This window comes from Pseudophryne corroboree, chromosome 2 (assembly GCF_028390025.1).
Source record: "Pseudophryne corroboree isolate aPseCor3 chromosome 2, aPseCor3.hap2, whole genome shotgun sequence".
NCBI lineage: Eukaryota > Metazoa > Chordata > Amphibia > Anura > Myobatrachidae > Pseudophryne > Pseudophryne corroboree.
This window is the reverse complement of record NC_086445.1, coordinates 420,191,745-420,214,933: the sequence shown is the minus strand read 5'-3', so window position 1 is coordinate 420,214,933 and position 23,189 is coordinate 420,191,745. Positions and strand designations below refer to the sequence as shown.

Sequence of the window (23,189 nt, the reverse complement as noted above, 5' to 3'; positions counted from 1 at the left end):
CAGCATCAGTCAGAAATTTTAGTCAAATCATCATGCATAGGAGACCACAAATAGGTTGAACTCGATGGACAATTGTCTTTTTTCAACCTCAAATACTATGTTACTATGTAAATGCTTTTAGATCGCCATCTGCATAAAACAGGCCTCAAATGCAAGTGCTCTATTTTCCAGCTTCTATGTCTTGCAACAAGTGCAAAGAAAGAAATGCAATTTCCCACATTGAAGTATAATGCTCCTAATGGTTGTCCAGCAGTATTGATTAGTGATGAGCGGGTTCAGTTCCTCGGAAACCGAAATTCACCCATTTTACACGGGTCCGAGGCATACTCGGATTCTCCCGTATGGCTCGGTTAACCCGAGCGCGCGCGAACGCCATCATCCCGCTGTCGGATTATCGCGAGGTTCGGATTCTATATAAGGAGCCGCGCGTCGCCGCCATTTTCACTCGTGCATTGGAAATGTTAGGGAGAGGACGTGGCTGGCGTCCTCTCCGTTTGTGCTTATTGCTTAATTGTGGGGACTGGGGAGCACCTGAATTTTATATAGGAGGAATACAGTGCAGAGTTTTGCTGATCAGCGACCACCAGTTTTATCCGTTCTCTGCCTGAAAAACGCTCCATATCTGTGCTCCGTGTGCTGCATATATCTGTGCTCACACTGCTTTATTGTGGGTACTGGGGACCACCAGTATATTATATAGGAGGAGTACAGTGCAGAGTTTTGCCGACAGTGACCACCAGTATATATAGCAGTACGGTACGGTAGGCCACTGCTCTACCTACCTCTGTGTCGTCAAGTATGCTATCCATCTAGATTCTATACCTGTGGTGCATTTTAGTTTTGCAGTTTGCCGACAGTGACCACCAGTATATATAGCAGTACGGTACGGAAGGCCACTGCTCTACCTACCTCTGTTTCGTCAAGTATGCTATCCATCTAGATTCTATACCTGTGGTGCATTTTAGTTTTGCAGTTTGCTGACAGTGACCACCAGTATATATAGCAGTACGGTACGGTAGGCCACTGCTCTACCTACCTCTGTGTCGTCAAGTATACTATCCATCCATACCTGTGGTGCATTTCAGTTGTGCGCAGTATATATAGTAGTAGGCCGTTGCTATTGATACTGGCATATAATTCCACACAGTAAAAAATGGAGAAAAAAAATGTGGAGGTTAAAATAGGGAAAGATCAAGATCCACTTCCACCTCGTGCTGAAGCTGCTGCCACTAGTCATGGCCGAGACGATGAAATGCCATCAACGTCGTCTGCCAAGGCCGATGCCCAATGTCATAGAGAGCATGTAAAATCCAAAAAACAAAAGTTCAGTAAAATGAACCAAAAATCAAAATTGAAAGAGTCTGATGAGAAGCGTAAACTTGCCAATATCCCATTTACGACACGGAGTGGCAAGGAACGGCTGAGGCCCTGGCCTATGTTCATGTCTAGTGGTTCAGCTTCACATGAGGATGGAAGCACTCATCCTCTCGCTAGAAAACTGCAGTGCCACTCCTAGATGGGCCAGGTGTTTGTGTCGGCCACTTGGGTCGCTTAGCTTAGTCACACAGCTAGCTCATTGCGCCCCTTTTTTTTTCTGCATCATGTGCTGTTTGGGGACTATTTTTTTGAAGTGCCATCCTGCCTGACACTGCAGTGCCACTCCTAGATGGGCCAGGTGTTTGTGTCGGCCACTTGTGTCGCTTAGCTTAGCCATCCAGCGACCTCTGTGCAAATTTTAGGACTAAAAATAATATTGTGAGGTGTTCAGAATAGACTGAAAATGTGTAAATTATGGTAATTGAGGTTAATAATACTATGGGATCAAAATGACCCCCAAATTTTATGATTTAAGCTGTTTTTGAGGGTTTTTTCAAAACACACCCGAATCAGACAAAAAAAATTTCTGGGAGGTTTTGGCAAAACGCGTCCGAATCCAAAACACGGCCGCGGAACCGAATCCAAAACCCGAAAAATTTCCGGTGCACATCTCTAGTATTGATGCCTTTTCAAGATTTGATACACCTTTCATCAGCAAATTTCCCTACAGCAAAAGCGGAATTCTGTGCCACTTTGTCATATTAACGACCTTTCTCTGGATGACCTTTAACATAGCCATATACTTAGAATCCGCATATGTCATTCTTGTCCAAATATATCCAGCTCTCTTAAGACCATGCACCCTTATTCAAGTGCAGCATTAAGAAAGTATCATTGTCGTGCCGCAGACATTACCATTTGTTGGCTCTGGTCTCTACGTGCCTGCTTATAGGCTGACTAATCCTGTCTCTATATCTGGCTGCAGTCTTTCAAACTGAATGCCCTTATCGGCATTTGTCTGTCATATTGCTAAACTGTTGCCCTTTGAGGTACAGCTCACCATCAGCGGCATCAGCAGCATACACAATTTTTTTGTCCGACAAAAGAAAAGTTAAGTAGATGACAAGCATTTCATAACCACTTTACTACTGCAGGGCTAGCCTTTGATCGCTCACCTACACAATCAACCTACCATCCCAGCTCACTATGCAACCTTCTCAATCTATTTCCTCAGATGCAGTCTTTACTTGCTACTGCCACATTAACTACACTAACTTCAATGTTACGGTCATATGGTTTCAATCTGTAGGTAAAAATATTTGGGCAAATGACAAAAATTATAATGGTATTTTCAGAAAAGTGTCAAATAACTTGTTAAATAATGCTGTTGCCATAAATGGGTCAAAATATATATTAAATCTATTAATGTAAAAAAAAAAAAAAAAAAAAGGTTACTAATCTCCCTTGAAAAATCTCTGACCAGGTCACATATTAAGCACATACTGTAGCGTTTCCCTGCTCTACCCAAAAGACTCAAAGTCAAAAACCTGGAAGTTTGACTTTTCTACAAACTTTCCGGACCAAAAAAAAGGGAGGTAGAGATTACGGGCCACATGTGATGGGCTGCAAGTTGCAGAAAGTGCCAACATTTTGGCAATTTAGCCGCAGGATTTAAAGCGGCAAAGGTGTTTTGTTTTTTAATGGCAAAACCTGGCTGGTTATGCCTTAGATACATGCAGAAAAAGTATGCTTTCATTACCTGTTTCTTACCTATTTGCAGCTTCCAGACCTGACCGCAATGTCAACATATAAAGACGACGCATGTACCCTTGCTTAGGGCTGCTCACAGACTCAGTACGTTCCAACAGTGCTTTCCTGCCATCTTTGCTTCAATACATGTAAAAGAACATGGGAGTGGAGTCAACTACTTTTTACCAGCTAACACACTACAGCAACGGAAGCTGTGAATAGGTAACGAAAGCATACTAATTTGCATATGCCACCAATATGGGAACTTCATAGAAAAACACCAATATGGGAAGTTCATAGAAAAACATTAATACAAGACTGTGAAACCCTTTAAAAAGGTTAATGAAGGCTGAGCAATCCCATCAGAAACTTATGTATCTGTGGGCAAAGGATTTATGCCTTGTTTAACATGCATAAATCATTTTAGTGCTCACACATTAAGGGGTATATTTACTAAGCAGCCGTTCTGGCCATGGGATTTAAAATGGGCAATAATATTAAATGCAAAACCAATAGTGTTTGAAAGCCGCAGCTTAAATACAGCCATGTATTTCAGTGCCAGACACAGGTCAGCTGACACCCTATCAAATTTATATATTATTTATTTTTTTAATATAATGTAAGAAAAAGAAATTAAGCCAATGGTGCATTTGTAACCAGATGGTGTACACGATTACAAACAGGTGACAAGGGAAATACACTGACAGTTATATAAAAAGCTATTGGTATGGTTAAGAGTCCTCCACCTAAGATAAATCATCAACAACTATAGTATACATAATAATAGAAAATGGGCAGTTGTAGGTGTTTTTTTTTTTAAATAACTAAGCCACGAAAAGTTGCAACATAGTATGTTGGAGTCTTTGTAGCAGAGAAGTACTTTTCTGAAAAGCCTGAATACCCATTTTATATGACTTGTATCGTTATGGAGCATCAGATTTACAAATATAAACTTTTTGCGTGTGTCTGTGAAAACATGATATCCATCCTATGGAATATATGGGAGGGAGGGGCTCTAGACTGTACACCCTAGTTGCTTGTAATGAGAGGTGCTACCTTTCTGTGATTTACAGTACTTCACACAGAAAAAAAGGGGATGCAGATGCACTATGACCTCATTACTAATCAAAATTTAAATATTACAATTAAATATCATATAAGAGGTGGTTAGCATAAATTTGGCCAAAGATATGGGCTTGCCCACCAATGTCACCTCTTTATTGGGTAAGTCCCTAACATTCCAGGGGTTCACATCTAGAGAGCAGATTTGGGGGTGCCTAGTGTAGTAATGATTGCATAGTGCACCTGCATTCCCTTTTTTGTGTTTTATTTTATTTTTATTTTTTAATTCATCCTGTAAGAAGCAATAGGTAAATCTCACTTGCTCCAAAGCTAAATCAGTAGAAATCTGAAACAGGAACATTTGTCCTGGGTATGTGAATGTAGGAGTCTACCTAAAGAACCTCCTTACATGCGAGCCACGGCTTTTCTTGCCAACTTTCTTTGTAATCTCCGATTTTCATCAGTGTCACGAAGAACATGGTCTTCTGCAGCCCATCTATCCCAACTAAAATACACAGAAGAAAGAAATAAAAATTAAAAAAAAAAAATTACGTAAAGCAAAATAGCAGTGCTGCATATAAATGTAAGGCTAATCTCATACTTTTTTGGTAGCATCTAAAACACAAAATTTTTTGTTTTACCCAATTCATATTATTCAAACACCAAAAAAAACAAGATAATCTGCAAATATTGGTATCTAAGATGAAAAACAACAATTAAAAACCATAAGCATCTTTACTGAATTTAGGATTAATTCCTGTAGAGCATATATTTTTCTGGAAAGTTAACAACTATTTAACTAAATACATCACACATCAATGGAAATCCCAAATTTATAGATCGGCAAGACATTTACATACAGACTAAAAACAAATTTAGAGCACTGCTGTCTCCACACCTAAAGATTTATCTGTCTGGCGGTAACAAAAAGCTGGTAATGTAGGGGAGCAAAATTACAATCAACCATTTGCTCCCGAATGCAGGGAAACAGACCAAAACAATTGTTCGGATACATTTGTTAAAACAAGCGGATTCAACAGATTTGTCTGAATGACCATTGCCTGTTTTCCAGTGTTTGGGAGCAAATTGTTGATTGTGATTTGCTTCCATATATTAACAGATTTTTGTTCCCACCAGACATACTGAACAGATAAATCATTAGGTTTGTACCCAGCCGTACATTCACCGCCCCCCCTCCTGGGTTCTGTCCTTGGCCTCCTTTTCTTTTGCCCCTTCCACAGTTCTGCCCTTAGTGAGCTTAAGCTCCTTTAGCCTCTAATACTGCCTTTCTTCCCGACCTTTCCACTTCTGTCCTTTCCTGCGTAACTTGCTATCTGATGGCCATCTCTATACATTTCTTTAAACTAAACAGACTGAGGGCTGAATCCAATTAGCCGTGAAGGATGCAATGTGCTGTTGCATTTCAATGCTGGCAACGGCACCCGATCTCACACCCTTCACGAGCTGGTTATTGCCCAAACTCACAGAAAATTTCTGGAAGCCCTATGGGGCAGCGAGAACTTTTGTGCAAGTTTGGTTTGCCGTGAAGTGGGGCCATTGCTGCGATGACTCACACCCGCAAAATAATTGCTGTTACTGGCTTTAGTCCTAAAACAGGAATCCTAGTCTTAGCCCTACAGATCTCCCTAACCTCTGTCTCTCGAATCCACTGCCTCGGTGTCATTCTCAATTATGCCCTCCCACATTCAGTCTCTGTCAATCCTGCTGCTTCCATCCACATGTAATTTTTCCAAGATTATGGTCTCTCACACCCTGGAAGCCATTACATCTCTCATTCACAACCACCTCCCCCACTTCATATCTCACCTACATTACGGTAACCTACTCCTCCCAAGTCTTCTGAATTTCTGCCTTGCATCAATTCAATATATTCTGAACTCTGCTGCCCCCTTGGCTCTCGACCCACCACAGAAAGAGCCCTCTTACTCACCTGCACGGACCTTAACCCCACCATTGCACTCTATGGGCTGAATTCAAACAGCGCAAATCGCAGTAATTTACTGCAATTGCCGTTTTTGTGGGTTTTTACCGCAAAAACTGGCTTTTCGGGGCTATGCGTGGTCCCGTGATTCGTCTATTCGATTGCAAAATTGTTGCTGGCACTGAAAAGCGAAAAATGGGTAAATTTGCCTGTACCGCCCAAAAAGGCTAAACATCGGATAACAGTATAGAGGTTTAATATTGATTATAACAGACTTGGCCAACCTGTGGCTTTTCAGTTGTGAAACTGCATATCCCAGCATGCAATGCCAGATTTAGCATCCCCTAATAGAAAACTATGTCAGGGCATGCTGGGACTTGTAGTTTCACAACAGCTGGTGAACCACAGGTTGGCCATGCCTGGGTTACTATAAAACTATTGCTGGTAATTAAATTGGGTCAAATGGCTGCAGTGATCGCAAAATAAATGCTATAGCGCGTTTTTTAGCGCTACAAGCAGAGTGGGGGGTTTTTTTTGTTTTTTTTAAATGAGCAGGGCCCGGGGGATGCGCTGTCTCTAACTGACCAGTGCGTCTCTGCCAATACCGTTCTTCAGTGTCTCTCTAGCTTCTCCCCGTCCAATCACGCTGCCGGCAGCTTCTCCCCATTCAAGTGAGGCTGAGACGTCCCTCCTCCCTGCCCGCCAGCGTGCTCGCCGTGCTGCTCCAAACTACAATAAGAAGCAGCTGCCAGCAGGCGTCAGGGCGTCTGTGTTGTGACAGTGGTTGCACGCTAGCCAGCGCAGCGCGATCATTGAAGAAGACTGTCTCTCTGGCTGCACACGGCTGCACTCCCTGGGGGATTAAGTAAATTATACTTGTAATCAACTAACACAGGGAGCGTATGTGTGTGGGAGGGAGGATACTGTTGGCAGCTAATAACGCAAATATAGGGGATGGAGCAGTGCCCATCATACACTCTGCCCATACCTCCTCAGTGTCCATTATACTCACACCAAATACTCCCACAGTGGGCAACATACACCCCCCACACAGTGACCATCACATGCACACCCACATACCCACAGTGGCCATTATATACTACTCTGCCTGGCGCAAAGTGTATAGGTGGTTCTGTCTAGCGCAAAGTGTATAGGTGCTCCTGCCCGGCGCATAGCGTATAACGTGCTCTAACTGGCGCATAGCGTATAAGCGGCGCTACTCTGTGGTGTAATGTGAATTAGTACTATTATGTGGCTAAGCCCCTTCCCCACAAAGCCAGACCCCTACATTTTTTTATGCGCGCCTTTGGCGCGCACTGTCCATACTTTGCAATATGGGAGGGGGAGCACCAATTCACTTTCTGCCAAAGGGCACCAAAAATGTCTAGTTACAGCTCTGGTGCAGTGTCCTGTATGCTACACAGCCCAGCAGCATTGTCACCCCCTCCTACCCCTTGCAACACTTTTGTAGTGTCCAAATTAGGTTCTGTGTTTTCATATTTGAATCATTAATAAGAACCTTTGTTCCGATGGGACCCAAAAAAGGACAGGTAGGGCCCCAATTTTTAAAAGTGATAGGTCCCTGGGACCCACTTATTTTTTCAGCTCAGCGCGATCACTGGGCTGTTATATGCATTTTTTGATAACTATTTTTTCTTCAGCACAATAAGTGCTAGAATTAAATTTGGGGTACATAAAAAATGGGTACAAGTATATATTTAGGTCATTTAAGGGGGCTTTAGAAAAAGTGAAAACAGACCAATTACTCCCACCTATAAAAACTTGTCCCACTCAAAGCACCTCAATATATCTGTTCCATACCTTGTACACCAATTTCTATAATTTTGCACTTTTACACCCCAAAAATGACAATTATTGGGCAATTAAAAATAATTAAAAACCTGTAAGTGACAAATTAATCATCTAGAGGGGTGTCCCAGGGGTTCTGAACCAAATACAAACATTTTTAACTTAAAAATAAGAATTTACTTACCGATAATTCTATTTCTCATAGTCCGTAGTGGATGCTGGGACTCCGTCAGGACCATGGGGAATAGCGGGCTCCGCAGGAGACAGGGCACATCTAAAAAAGCTTTTAGGTCACATGGTGCGTACTGGCTCCTCCCCCTATGACCCTCCTCCAAGCCTCAGTTAGGTACTGTGCCCGGACGAGCGTACACAATAAGGAAGGATCTTGAATCCCGGGTAAGACTCATACCAGCCACACCAATCACACCGTACAACTTGTGATCTGAACCCAGTTAACAGTATGATAACACAAACGAAGTAGCCTCTGAACAGATGGCTCACAACAACAGTAATAACCCGATTTTTGTAACAATAACTATGTACAAGCATTGCAGACAATCCGCACTTGGGATGGGCGCCCAGCATCCACTACGGACTATGAGAAATAGAATTATCGGTAAGTAAATTCTTATTTTCTCTAACGTCCTAGTGGATGCTGGGACTCCGTCAGGACCATGGGGATTATACCAAAGCTCCCAAACGGGCGGGAGAGTGCGGATGACTCTGCAGCACCGAATGAGAGAACTCCAGGTCCTCTTTAGCCAGAGTATCAAATTTGTAAAATTTTACAAACGTGTTCTCCCCTGACCACGTAGCTGCTCGGCAAAGTTGTAATGCCGAGACTCCTCGGGCAGCCGCCCAGGATGAGCCCACTTTCCTTGTGGAATGGGCCTTTACAGATTTAGGCTGTGGCAGGCCTGCCACAGAATGTGCAAGTTGGATTGTACTACATATCCAACGTGCAATCGTCTGTTTAGACGCAGGAGCACCCAACTTGTTGGGTGCATACAATGTAAACAACGAGTCAGATTTTCTGACTCCAGCTGTCCTTGAAATATATATTTTTAATGCTCTGACAACGTCCAGTAACTTGGAGTCCTCCAAGTCGCTAGTAGCCGCAGGCACCACAATAGGCTGGTTCAAGTGAAATGCCGAAACCACTTTAGGGAGAAATTGAGGACGTGTCCTCAATTCTGCCCTGTCCGAATGGAATATCAGATATGGGCTTTTGTATGACAAAGCTGCCAACTCCGAAACTCTCCTGGCTGAAGCCAGGGCCAACAGCATGGTTACCTTCCATGTAAGGTATTTTAAATCTACCGATTTTAAAGGCTCAAACCAATGAGATTTGAGAAAATTTAGAACCACGTTCAAATCCCACGGTGCCACTGGAGGCACTATTGGGGGTTGTATATGTAGTACACCTTTGACAAAAGTTTGTACTTCAGGCACTGACGCCAATTCCTTCTGGAAGAAAATTGATAAGGCCGAAATTTGAACTTTAATGGACCCCAATTTGAGGCCCATAGACAATCCTGCTTGCAGGAAATGTAAGAATCGACCCAATTGAAATTCTTCCGTTGGAGCCTTCTTGGCCTCACACCACGCAACATATTTTCTCCAAATGCGGTGATAATGTTGTGCGGTCACTTCTTTCCTGGCTTTAATTAAAGTAGGAATAACTTCCTCAGGAATGCCCTTCTCTTTTAGAATCCGGCGTTCAACCGCCATGCCGTCAAACGCAGCCGCGGTAAGTCTTGGAACATACAAGGTCCCTGCTGAAGCAGATCCCTTCTTAGAGGTAGAGGCCACGGATCCTCCGTGAGCATCTCTTGAAGTTCCGGATACCAAGTTCTTCTTGGCCAGTCCGGAGCTACCAGTATTGTTCTTACTCCTCTTTTCCGTATAATTCTCAGTACCTTTGGTATGAGAGGCAGAGGAGGGAACACATACACTGACTGGTACACCCACGGTGTTACCAGAGCGTCCACAGCTATTGCCTGAGGGTCTCTTGACCTGGCGCAATACCTGTCCAATTTTTTGTTGAGGCGAGACGCCATCATGTCCACCTTTGGTTTTTCCCAACGGTTCACAATCATGTGGAAAACTTCTGGATGAAGTCCCCACTCTCCCGGGTGAAGGTCGTGTCTGCTGAGGAAATCTGCTTCCCAGTTGTCCACTCCCGGGATGAACACTGCTGACAGTGCTACGACATGATTCTCCGCCCAGCGCAGAATCCTTGCAGCTTCTGCCATTGCACTCCTGCTTCTGGTGCCGCCTTGTCGGTTTACGTGGGCGACTGCCGTGATGTTGTCGGACTGGATCAACACCGGCTGACCCTGAAGCAGCGATTTTGCCAGGCTTAGAGCATTGTAGATCGCTCTTAGCTCCAGTATATTTATGTGAAGAGACGTCTCCAGGTTTGACCACACGCCCTGGAAGTTTCTTCCCTTTGTGACTGCTCCCCAACCTCGTAGGCTGGCATCCGTAGTCACCAGGACCCAGTCCTGTATGCCGAATCTGCGGCCCACTAACAGATGGGCAGTCTGCAACCACCACAGGAGAGACAACCTTGTTCTCGGTGACAGTGTTATCCGCTGATGCATGTGCAGATGCGATCCGGACCATTTGTCCAGCAGATCCCACTGAAATGTTCGTGCATGGAATCTGCCGAATGGAATCGCTTCGTACGAAGCCACCATCTTTCCCAGGACTCTTGTGCATTGATGTACTGACACAGTTCCTGGTTTTAGGAGGTTCTTGACAAGTTCGGATAACTCCCTTGCTTTCTCTTCCGGGAGAAATACCTTTTTCTGAACCGTGTCCAGAATCATGCCCAGGAACAGCAGATGTGTTGTCGGGGTCAATTGAGATTTTGGAAGATTTAGAATCCACCCGTGTTGCTGAAGCACTACTTGTGTTAGCGCTACACCGACTTCCAGCTGTTCTCTGGACTTTGCCCTTATCAGGAGATCGTCCAAGTAAGGGATAATTAATACGCCTTTTCTTCGTAGAAGAACCATCATTTCGGTCATTACCTTGGTAAAAGACCCGAGGGGCCGTGGACAACCCAAACGGCAGCGTTTGAAACTGATAATGACAGTCTTGTATCACGAACCTGAGATACCCTTGGTGTGAGGGGTAAATCGGGACATGTAGATAAGCATCTTTTATGTCCAAGGACACCATGAAGTCTCCTTCTTCCAGATTCGCTATCACTGCTCTGAGTGACTCCATCTTGAACTTGAATTTCTTTATGTACAGGTTCAAGGATTTCAGATTTAGAATAGGCCTTACCGAACCGTCCGGTTTCGGTACCACAAATAGTGTGGAATAATACCCCTTTCCCTGTTGTAGGAGGGGTACCTTGACTATCACCTGCTGAGAATACAGCTTGTGAATGGCTTCCAAAACCGACGTCCTTTCTGAGGGAGACGTTGGTAAAGCAGACTTTAGGAACCGGCGAGGGGGAGACCTTTCGAACTCCAGCATGTAACCCTGAGATACTATCTGCAGGACCCACGGGTCCACTTGTGAGTGAACCCATTGATTGCTGAAAATCTTGAGTCGACCCCCCACCGTTCCTGAGTCCGCTTGTAAAGCCCCAGCGTCATGCTGATGGCTTTGTAGAAGCCGGGGCGGGCTTCTGTTCCTGGGCAGGGGCTGCTTGCTGCCCTTTCTTACCCTTTCCTCTGCCTCGCGGCAGATAAGACTGTCCTTTTGGTCGCTTTTTATAGGAGCGAAAGGACTGCGGCTGAAAAGACGGTGTCTTTTTCTGTTGGGAGGGGGTCTGAGGTAAAAAAGTGGATTTGCCGGCAGTTGCCGTGGCCACCAGGTCCGAAAGACCGACCCCAAACAATTCCACTCCTTTATATGGCAATACTTCCATATGCCTCTTGGAATCCGCATCACCTGACCACTGTCGCGTCCATAAACTTCTTCTGGCAGATATGGACATCGCGCTTACTCTTGATGCTAGAGTACAAACATCCCTCTGAGCATCTCGCATATAAAGGAAAGCATCCTTTAATTGCTCTAGAGTCAATAAAATACTGTCCCTATCCAGGGTATCAATATTTTCAGTCAGAGAATCCAACCACACTACCCCAGCACTGCACATCCAGGCTGAGGCTATTGCCGGTCGCAGTATAACACCAGTATGTGTGTATATACTCTTCAGTGTAGTTTCCAGCCTCCTATCTGCTGGATCCTTGAGGGCGGCCGTATCAGGAGACGGCAACGCCACTTGCTTTGATAAACGTGTGAGCGCCTTATCCACCCTAGGGGGTGTTTCCCAGCGCGCCCTAACCTCTGGTGGGAAAGGGTATAATGCCAATAACTTCTTGGAAATTAGCAGTTTTCTATCGGGGTTAACCCACGCTTCATCACACACGTCATTCAATTCCTCTGATTCTGGAAAAAATACAGGTAGTTTTTTCACCCCCCACATAATACCCCTTTTTGAGGTACCAGCAGTATCAGAGATCTGCAAAGCCTCCTTCATTGCCGTGATCATACAACGTGTGGCCCTATTGGAAAATACGTTTGTTTCTTCACCGTCGACACTAGATTCATCTGTGTCGGTACCCGTGTCGACTGACTGAGGTAAAGGACGTTTTACAGCCCCTGACGGTGTCTGAGACGCCTGAACCGGTACTAACTGGTTTGCCGGGCGTCTTATTTCGTCAACTGACTTTTGTAATGTGCTGACATTATCACGTAATTCCATAACTAAAGCCATCCATTCCGGTGTCGACTCCCTAGGGGGTGACATTACCATCATCGGCAATTGCTCTGCCTCCACACCAACATCGTCCTCATACATGTCGACACACACGTACCGACACACAGCAGCCACACAGGGAATGCTCTAATCGAAGACAGGACCCCCTAGCCCTTTGGGGAGACAGAGGGAGAGTTTGCCAGCACACACCAAAAGCGCTATAAATGTATATAAACAACCCTAGAAGGTGTTGTTTACTATATATGCGCACTTAATATATAAATATCGCCAATTTATGCCCCCCTTCTCTTTGTTACCCTGTTTCTGTAGTGCAGTGCAGGGGAGAGACCTGGGAGCCTTCCTCACCAGCGGAGCTGAGCAGGAAAATGGCGCTGAGTGCTGAGGAGAATAAACTCCGCCCCTTTTTCAGCGGGCTTTTCCCCGGTTTTTAAGAAACTGGCCTGGGTTAAAATACATACATATAGCCTTAATGGCTATATGTGATGTATTTATTTTGCCACTAAAGGTAATTATATTGCTGCCCAGGGCGCCCCCAGCAGCGCCCTGCACCCTCCGTGACTGAGTCAGTGAGCCGTGTGACAACAATGGCGCACAGCTGCCGTGCTGTGCGCTACCTTCAAGAAGACTGAGGAGTCTTCTGCCGCCTGCTTTCCGGACCTCCGTTCTGCCGTCTCTTCAGCGTCTGTAAGGGGGATCGGCGGCGCGGCTCCGGGACGAACCCCAGGCTGACCTGTGTTCCGACTCCCTCTGGAGCTAAGTGTCCAGTAGCCTAAGACTCCAATCCATCCTGCACGCAGGTGAGTTGGAAATCTCTCCCCTAAGTCCCTCGATGCAGTGATCCTGTTGCCAGCAGGAATCACTGAGATTGAAACCTAAAAAAAAAAACTTTTCTAAACAGCTCTTTAGGAGAGCCACCTAGATTGCACCCTCTCGGACGGGCACAAAAACCTAACTGAGGCTTGGAGGAGGGTCATAGGGGGAGGAGCCAGTACGCACCATGTGACCTAAAAGCTTTTTTAGATGTGCCCTGTCTCCTGCGGAGCCCGCTATTCCCCATGGTCCTGACGGAGTCCCAGCATCCACTAGGACGTTAGAGAAATAGGGATTTTCCCCAAGTTAATCACCTGCTCAGAGGTGGTGAATTGAAATTTGTGGTAAAATTACTGCAAATCCGTTTTCAGACAATTGAATAGGCGCATTTTGCCGTAAATTTGTGGCTAATTTAATATAGCCCATATCTCCACTCACCATTACTTCATTCTGCCACTAGCTACTTCCTCTCTGATCAGCTCAGTCTTCAAGATTCCTCCTGTGCAACCCAGAACCTTAGGAATGCCCTCCATCACCCAATAAAAGTTGCCTCCAAAATCTCATACCCTTAAAATTCATCTCTTCACAACAGCTACTACGCCTCGCCTACCCATAAATCTCCAGCCTCCTTATCCCACATCTGAGCCCCTTTGTATCTGCACTTGTTCCCTTTGCAATGGGAGGTGTAAGGAACTGGGCCCTCTGCCCCTTTGTATTCTCTACGTAATTATGTACTTTGAACATATTACGCATCCATGCAAATGGTTGTATGTTTTACTATTGTATACGGAGCAACAGAACCCATATTCTTATATAAATAAAAAACTTTTCACACACTAAAGAGCAGCAGAAAAAAATAGTTTGATGATATGTTTTATATATGTGTGGGTACTTTCTTTTTAATAGTCACTTAAGATAACCATAAAGAAAAGAAATAAAATGTGTATAGCTTTTCTACAACCCTATGAAATACATGTGAAACACTGCAAGGCACAGATCCAAGTAGCCGTGGGACTTATCACAGGGTTTTTGCTCCTAGAGCTATTCAATTATTTCTGGTGGTAATCCATGCTGCAAACAGCAGCATTGCCCTCAACAGTGATATCGCTAGATTCAGCTGCTTGCAGGGTCGACAGCCAATTTAGCAGACAACCTGCGAGAGCGCACATCATCAGCGACATAGTGGGTACACTCTGGATAATTTTAACAAATTGCCTTTCCGCTCAGTTGGAGTCTGGCAAATCATTTATTTATTTATTTTAATCGTCTAATGTGTACCCTATTTTTTTGATTTCTGCATCTATCACCACCCCATTCTGGAATACTATAAAACAGACAATATAATTCACTCATTCAATGTTGTGGGTAAAGGGTCGTACTACTGGGGAGATTTCCCCAGAGATGCGCGCTGAGCGGTCTAGCACAGACCGCTCAACACACACAGGGGGAAATCTAGCACAGGGGGCCAATCTAACACCTGCGATAGCGTCGCACAGGACCACGCATCACTGTCGCCGGCACCCCTACACACGGAGCGATGTTCAGCCCTACACACGGAGCGATGTTCAGCTAATTTCTAAGCAATCTAGTCAGATTGCTTAGAAATTAGCTGAACATCGCTCCGTGTGTACCCCCCTTAACTGGAGAAAGTCATGAGGTCATCGATTCATAGAAGCATCCTTATTTGCTAGTACACTGGTACACTGTATCAATGTACAAATTGTCGGTGAAACCAGCAGACATTTCAAACATTAACTGACAATACAGAATAACATTCTCATGGCCCTGGAATGATTTTATATTGATTGTATGATTACTAAATTGGTATTTGAGAAGTAAATGTAGTGTAATGGGCCCTACACACTGGGCGATATTACTGAAAGATATGAACAATCTCGTTCATTAATGAACGAGATACCAGTCATATCTTTCAGTGTGGAGGCAGCAACGATGAACGATGTGCGGCCCCGTCGCTTGTGCATGCAGGCCAATATGGACGATATCGTCCATATTTGCATGCACTGCTATGGAGCCGGGTAACGGGGGGAGTTTAGAAACTTCACCCCCCGTCACCGGGTCGCCTGTCTGCCGTATCGGCAGTCGGGCAGCTTGGTGGCTGGTCGTGCAGTGTGTAGAGCCCTTAAGATCATACAATAGAAATAAAAACACATCTGTTTTAAAGTGTAATGAAGGTAGAGTAATAGGCCCTACACACATGCCGATTTTTTGAAAGATATGAACGAGAACTCGTTCATATCTTTCAGTGTGGAGGCTCCAGCGATGAACGATGAACGATGCGCGGCCCCGCGCTCGTTCATCGCTGGTCCCCCGTCGGCTGTGCATGCAGGCCAATATGGACGATCTCGTCCATATTTGCCTGCACTTCAATGGAGCCACGTGACGGGGGGAGTGAAAATACTTCACTCCATCCGTCACTGCCCCCCCCCCCGCCGCTCGTCGGCCGTATCCGCCGTCGGGCAGCTCGGCGGCGGATCGGCATGTCTGTAGGGCCCATAAGACCATCAAAAAACACTTACGTTGTGTTATCAGGGGACAAAGGTTTGTAGAAATACAGGTGTAAAATAAGAATTTACTTACCGATAATTCTATTTCTCGGAGTCCGTAGTGGATGCTGGGGTTCCTGAAAGGACCATGGGGAATAGCGGCTCCGCAGGAGACAGGGCACAAAAATAAAGCTTTCCGATCAGGTGGTGTGCACTGGCTCCTCCCCCTATGACCCTCCTCCAAGCCAGTTAGGTACTGTGCCCGGACGAGCGTACACAATAAGGGAGGAATTTTGAATCCCGGGTAAGACTCATACCAGCCACACCAATCACACCGTACAACTTGTGATCTAAACCCAGTTAACAGTATGATAACAGCGGAGCCTCTGAAAAGATGGCTCACAACAATAATAACCCGATTTTTGTAACTATGTACAAGTATTGCAGATAATCCGCACTTGGGATGGGCGCCCAGCATCCACTACGGACTCCGAGAAATAGAATTATCGGTAAGTAAATTCTTATTTTCTCTATCGTCCTAGTGGATGCTGGGGTTCCTGAAAGGACCATGGGGATTATACCAAAGCTCCCAAACGGGCGGGAGAGTGCGGATGACTCTGCAGCACCGAATGAGAGAACTCCAGGTCCTCCTTAGCCAGGGTATCAAATTTGTAGAATTTAGCAAACGTGTTTGCCCCTGACCAAGTAGCTGCTCGGCAAAGTTGTAAAGCCGAGACCCCTCGGGCAGCCGCCCAAGATGAGCCCACCTTCCTTGTGGAATGGGCATTTACATATTTTGGCTGTGGCAGGCCTGCCACAGAATGTGCAAGCTGAATTGTATTACACATCCAACTAGCAATAGTCTGCTTAGAAGCAAGAGCACCCAGTTTGTTGGGTGCATACAGGATAACAGCAAGTCAGTTTTCCTGACTCCAGCCGTCCTGGAACATATTTTCAGGGCCCTGACAACATCTAGCAACTTGGAGTCCTCCAAGTCCCTAGTAGGTGCAAGGCACCACAATAAGCTGGTTCAGGTGAAACACTGACACCACCTTAGGGAGAGAACTGGGGACGAGTCCGCAGCTCTGCCCTGTCCGAATGGACAAACAGATATGGGCTTTTTTTTTTTTTTTTTTTTTTTTTTTGAGAAAAAACCACCAATTTGACACTCGCCTGGTCCAGGCCAGGGCCAAGAGCATGGTCACTTTTCATGTGAGATGCTTCAAATCCACAGATTTGACTGGTTTTAAACCAATGTGATTTGAGGAATCCCAGAACTACGTTGAGATCCCACAGTGCCACTGGAGGCACAAAAGGGGGTTGTATATGCAATACTCCCTTGACAAACTTCTGGACTTCAGGAACTGAAGCCAATTCTTTCTGGAAGAAAATCGACAGGGCCGAAATTTGAACCTTAATGGACCCCAATTTGAGGCCCATAGACACTCCTGTTTGCAGGAAATGCAGGAAACGACCGAGTTGAAATTTCTTTGTGGGGCCTTCCTGGCCTCACACCACGCAACATATTTTCGCCACATGTGGTGATAATGTTGTGCGGTCACCTCCTTTCTGGCTTTGACCAGGGTAGGAATGACCTCTTCCGGAATGCCTTTTTCCCTTAGGATCCGGCTTTCCACCGCCATGCCGACAAACGCAGCTGCGGTAAGTCTTGGAACAGACATGGTACTTGCTGAAGCAAGTCCCTTCTTAGCGGCAGAGGCCATAAGACCTCTGTAAGCATCTCTTGAAGTTCCGGGTACCAAGTCCTTCTTGGCCAATCCGGAGCCATGAGTATAGTTCTTACTCCTCTACGTCTTATAATTCTCAGCACCTTAGGTATGAGAAGCAGAGGAGGGAACACATACACCGACTGGTACACCCACGGTGTTACCAGAACGTCCACAGCTATTGCCTGAGGGTCTCTTGACCTGGCGCAATACCTGTCCCGTTTTTTGTTCAGACGGGACACCATCATGTCCACCTTTGGTATTTCCCAACGGTTTACAATCATGTGGAAAAAACTTCCCGATGAAGTTTCCACTCTCCCGGGTGGAGGTCGTGCCTGCTGAGGAAGTCTGCTTCCCAGTTTCCATTCCCGGGATGAAACACTGCTGACAGTGCTATCACATGATTTTCCGCCCAGCGAAAAGTCCTTGCAGTTTTTGCCATTGCCCTCCTGCTTCTTGTGTCGCCCTGTCTGTTTACGTGGGCGACTGCCGTGATGTTTTTCCCACTGGATCAATACCGGCTGACCTTGAAGCAGAGGTCTTGCTAAGCTTAGAGCATTATAAATTTACCCTTAGCTCCAGTATATTTATGTGGAGAAAAGTCTCCAGACTTGATCACACTCCCTGGAAATTTTTTCCTTGTGTGACTGCTCCCCAGCCTCTCGGGCTGGGCTCCGTGGTCACCAGCATCCAAACCTGAATGCCGAATCTGCGGCCCTCTAGAAGATGAGCACTCTATAACCACCACAGGAGAGACACCCTTGTCCTTGGATATAGGGTTATCCGCTGATGCATCTGAAGATGCGATCCGGACCATTTGTCCAGCAGATCCCACTGAAAAGTTCTTGCGTGAAATCTGCCGAATGGAATTGCTTCGTAGGAAGCCACCATTTTTACCAGGACCCTTGTGCAATGATGCACTGTTTTTAGGAGGTTCCTGACTAGCTCGGATAACTCCCTGGCTTTCTCTTCCGGGAGAAACAGCATTTTCTGGACTGTGTCCAGAATCATCCCTAGGCACAGCAGACGTGTCGTCGGGATCAGCTGCGATTTTGGAATATTTAGAATCCACCCGTGCTGTTGTAGCAGTATCCGAGATAGTGCTACTCCGACCTCCAACTGTTCCCTGGACTATGCCCTTATCAGGAGATCGTCCAAGTAAGGGATAATTAAGACGCCTTTTCTTCGAAGAAGAATCATCATTTCGGCCATTACCTTGGTAAAGACCCGGGGTGCCGTGGACAATCCAAACGGCAGCGTCTGAAACTGATAGTGACAGTTCTGCACCACGAACCTGAGGTACCCTTAGTGAGAAGGGCAAATTTGGGACATAGAGGTAAGCATCCCTGATGTCCCGGGACACTATATAGTCCCCTTCTTCCTGGTTCGTTATCACTGCTCTGAGTGACTCCATTTTGATTTGAACCTTTGTAAGTGTTCAAAAAAATTTTTAGAATAAGTCTCACCTAGCCTTCTGGCTTCAGTACCACAATATAGTGTGGAATAATACCCCTTTTCTTGTAGTAGGAGGGGTAATTTAATTATCACCTGCTGGGAATACAGCTTGTGAATTTTTTCCCATACTGCCTCCTTGTCGGAGGGAGACCTTGGTAAAGCAGACTTCAGGAGCCTGCGAAGGGGAAACGTCTCGACATTCCAATCTGTACCCCTGGGATACTACTTGTAGGATCCAGGGGTCCTGTACGGTCTCAGCGCCATGCTGAGAACTTGTCAGAAGCGGTGGAACGCTTCTGTTCCTGGGAATGGGCTGCCTGCTGCAGTCTTCTTCCCTTTCCTCTATCCCTGGGCAGATATGATCTTATAGGGACGAAAGGACTGAGGCTGAAAAGACGGTGTCTTTTTCTGCAGAGATGTGACATAGGGTAAAAACGGCGGATTTTCCAGCAGTTGCCGTGGCCACCAGGTCCGATGGACCGACCCCAAATAACTCCTCTTCCTTTATACGGCAATACACCTTTGTGCCGTTTGGAATCTGCATCACCTGACCACTGTCGTGTCCATAACATCTTCTGGCAGATATGGACATCGCATTTACTCTTGATGCCAGAGTGCAAATATCCCTCTGTGCATCTCGCATATATAGAAATGCATCCTTTAAATGCTCTATAGTCAATAAAATACTGTCCCTGTCAAGGGTATCAATATTTTTAGTCAGGGAATCCGACCAAGCCACCCCAGCTCTGCACATCCAGGCTGAGGCGATCGCTGGTCGCAGTATAACACCAGTATGTGTGTATATACTTTTTATGATATTTTCCAGCCTCCTGTCAGCTGGTCCTTGAGGACGGCCCTATCTATAGACGGTACCGCCCCTTGTTTTGATAAGCGTGTGAGCGCCTTATCCACCCTAAGGGGTGTTTCCCAACGCGCCCTAACTTCTGGCGGGAAAGGGTATACCGCCCATAATTTTCTATTGGGGGGAACCCACGCATCATCACACACTTTATTTAATTTATCTGATTCAGGAAAAACTACGGTAGTTTTTTCACATCCCACATAATACCCTCTTTTGTGGTACTTGTAGTATCAGAAATATGAAACACCTCCTTCATTGCCTTTAACGTGTGGCCCTAATAAGGAATACGTTTTTTTATTCACCGTCGACACTGGATTCAGTGTCCCTGTCTGTGTCTGTGTCGACCGACTAAAGTAAACGGGCGTTTTAAAACCCCTGACGGTGTTTTTGAGACGTCTGGACCGGTACTAATTGTTTGTCGGCCGTCTCATGTCGTCAACCGACCTTGCAGCGTGTTGACATTATCACGTAATTTCCTAAATAAGCCATCCATTCCGGTGTCGACTCCCTAGAGAGTGACATCACCATTACAGGCAATTGCTCCGCCTCCTCACCAACATCGTCCTCATACATGTCGACACACACGTACCGACACACAGCACACACACAGGGAATGCTCTGATAGAGGACAGGACCCACTAGCCCTTTGGAGAGACAGAGGGAGAGTTTACCAGCACACACCAAAAACGCTATAATTATATAGGGACAACCTTATACAAGTGTTTTCCCTTATAGCATCTTTTTTATATATTTCTAACGCCAATTTAGTGCCCCCCCTCTCTGTTTTAACCCTGTTTCTGTAGTGCAGTGCAGGGGAGAGCCTGGGAGCCTTCCCTCCAGCCTTTCTGTGAGGGAAAATGGCTCTGTGTGCTGAGGAGATAGGCCCCGCCCCTTTTTCGGCGGCCTCGTCTCCCGCTCTTAACGGATTCTGGCAGGGGTTAAATATCTCCATATAGCCTCCGGAGGCTATATGTGAGGTATTTTTAGCCAAAATAGGTATTCATTTGCCTCCCAGGGCGCCCCCCTCCCAGCGCCCTGCACCCTCAGTGACTGCCGTGTGAAGTGTGCTGAGAGGAAAATGGCGCACAGCTGCAGTGCTGTGCGCTACCTTTAGAAGACTGAGGAGTCTTCTGCCGCCGATTCTGGACCTCTTCTTACTTCAGCATCTGCAAGGGGGCCGGCGGCAAGGCTCCGGTGACCATCCAGGCTGTACCTGTGATCGTCCCTCTGGAGCTGATGTCCAGTAGCCAAGAAGCCAATCCATCCTGCACGCAGGTGAGTTCACTTCTTCTCCCCTAAGTCCCTCGTTGCAGTGATCCTGTTGCCAGTAGGACTCACTGTAAAATAAAAAACCTAAGCTAAACTTTTCTAAGCAGCTCTTTAGGAGAGCCACCTAGATTGCACCCTTCTCGGCCGGGCACAAAAATCTAACTGGCTTGGAGGAGGGTCATAGGGGGAGGAGCCAGTGCACACCACCTGATCGGAAAGCTTTATTTTTGTGCCCTGTCTCCTGCGGAGCCGCTATTCCCCATGGTCCTTTCAGGAACCCCAGCATCCACTAGGACGATAGAGAAATAATGTTAGTGCTTACATCACATACCCTCTACATATTAGGAGATATATTTCCTAAGAGACTGATTGTTGACAGATGTGACTGTGGGATTTAAAAGGGCAATATTAAATGCAAAACAATACTGTGAAAAGTGGGTGTAAATAGGGTTATACTTCTGATTTTCTATGACCTTTGGTCCCAAACACATGTATACAGTAAAAAGGTGAAAGGTAATAAGGTCAGAACGTGCGGATCCTCACTGGGCAGAACCTACCTTCTATTCCAACCATTAAAATGGATCAGATACTCAGGGTTCTTCCTGCCCTTGTCATCTTTGCCAACAACAATATCAACAACCTAGGAAAGAACACCATTTTTTTTTAAACCATTTACAAAGATGAAAAACACAGGGGTCTATGTACTAAGCCCTGGAAAGATATAAAAGTGGATAGAGATAAAGCACCAGCCAAACTGCCATGTTACAGGCTGTGTTTAAAAAATGACAGGAGCTTGCTGGTGCTTTAGCTCCAAGGTTTAGTAAATAGACCTCAAAGTGACAGGAAACAACATTTCTATTCCTACATCAGTGGGAGGGAAGGGTGCGAGCAGCAGGTGCCCCCACTGTCAGTGACAGCTGATCTGGAGGACGAGGAATGCCAGGAGCGCCGATTACACAGACTAGCAGGAACACAGCAGCCACAGGCACGGTGCAGGAACGGCGAGCAGGCAGCGCGCACAGGAGAAACGCCGCACGAACATGTAACGTGTGAGCCATGCGCAGTGTGTGTGTAATAACACAGCGGCTTAATGTAACAACCCCCCTCTCTCTCCCACCCGGGGACAGGGACGGGCGCACCCCCGGCAGCCGCATCGCACCTTACCTTGGCATCGTACAACACCTTGGCTTTAGTCGGGTCTGGTTCGAAGCAGAGAACTTTCTCCCCTTTTTGGAACTTAAATTTCATTCCCCGTGCGTTCATTTGTTCATCATGGCGGAGAGCAGGAAGCGGTGAGACTCCCGCAGCTGCCTCAGCAGCGCCACACACAGCATGGTCCGTGCTGCTTCCCCTCCGCCGCCGCCTTCCGCCTCATGCTGACGTCACCGCCGGCCCACCACCACGTGATTGCTGCTGCTGCTGCTGTTCTCGTAGTGCAGTGCACTACACAAACCAAGTGCTGCTGCTGCTAGTGCTAGTGCTAGTGCTAATTGCAGGGTAGCTGCATTACAGTGCGGGAGGTCTGATGATAAAGACACGGAGTGCACAGCCGTCCAGTGGCTGAGAGTTGCTGGTGCTGCAGGCAGGCATGGCTGAGCGCTACTGTTGGCTTTTGAAATTACATCAAGTCAAAACCCTATCCCACAGCTCAGCTGCGTCACCTTCATGGGTTTTTTCAGCTATGTCCAATATTTTAGTGTTAAGCTTGGTACTCACAGGCCGTTATATCTGTAATTCTATTGAACGGCCGATATATTGCTGGTCCGTCAGCCAGTGTGTTCCAACAGACATATCTCTGGCATTGCAGCACACACGATCTCCAATATATCTACAAATCTATTGGTACATCGTTCTGTGTCTGCTGGAGGTCAGCCAAACCGGCGGTGATTGGCAACGCAACTGGGCAGACGCCTGCCAAGTTTGTGACATCCGTCAAGAT

General features: G+C 46.2%; 1 protein-coding gene across 7 annotated transcripts in view; it reads right to left on the bottom strand.

Moving 5' to 3' along the window:
* MSL3 (MSL complex subunit 3) overlaps nucleotides 1-22,688 on the bottom strand; it is a 99,031-nt gene extending 76,343 nt beyond the window's left edge. Inside the window, exons 1-4 of one of the 7 annotated variants that reach the window (XM_063953499.1) lie at nucleotides 22,415-22,688; nucleotides 21,808-21,890; nucleotides 4,538-4,633; nucleotides 3,088-3,204 (exon numbers count right to left, since the gene is read on the bottom strand). In XM_063953499.1, the coding sequence (XP_063809569.1) occupies nucleotides 3,088-3,204; nucleotides 4,538-4,633; nucleotides 21,808-21,890; nucleotides 22,415-22,513 (395 nt within the window). In that variant the 5' untranslated portion in view covers nucleotides 22,514-22,688. Of the gene's footprint in view, nucleotides 1-3,087; nucleotides 3,205-4,537; nucleotides 4,634-21,807; nucleotides 21,891-22,115; nucleotides 22,241-22,414 lie in introns of those variants that run through there. The other 6 variants (XM_063953497.1, XM_063953500.1, XM_063953501.1 and 3 more) reach the window with 6 other exon arrangements.
* Nucleotides 22,689-23,189: the final 501 nt, after the last annotated feature.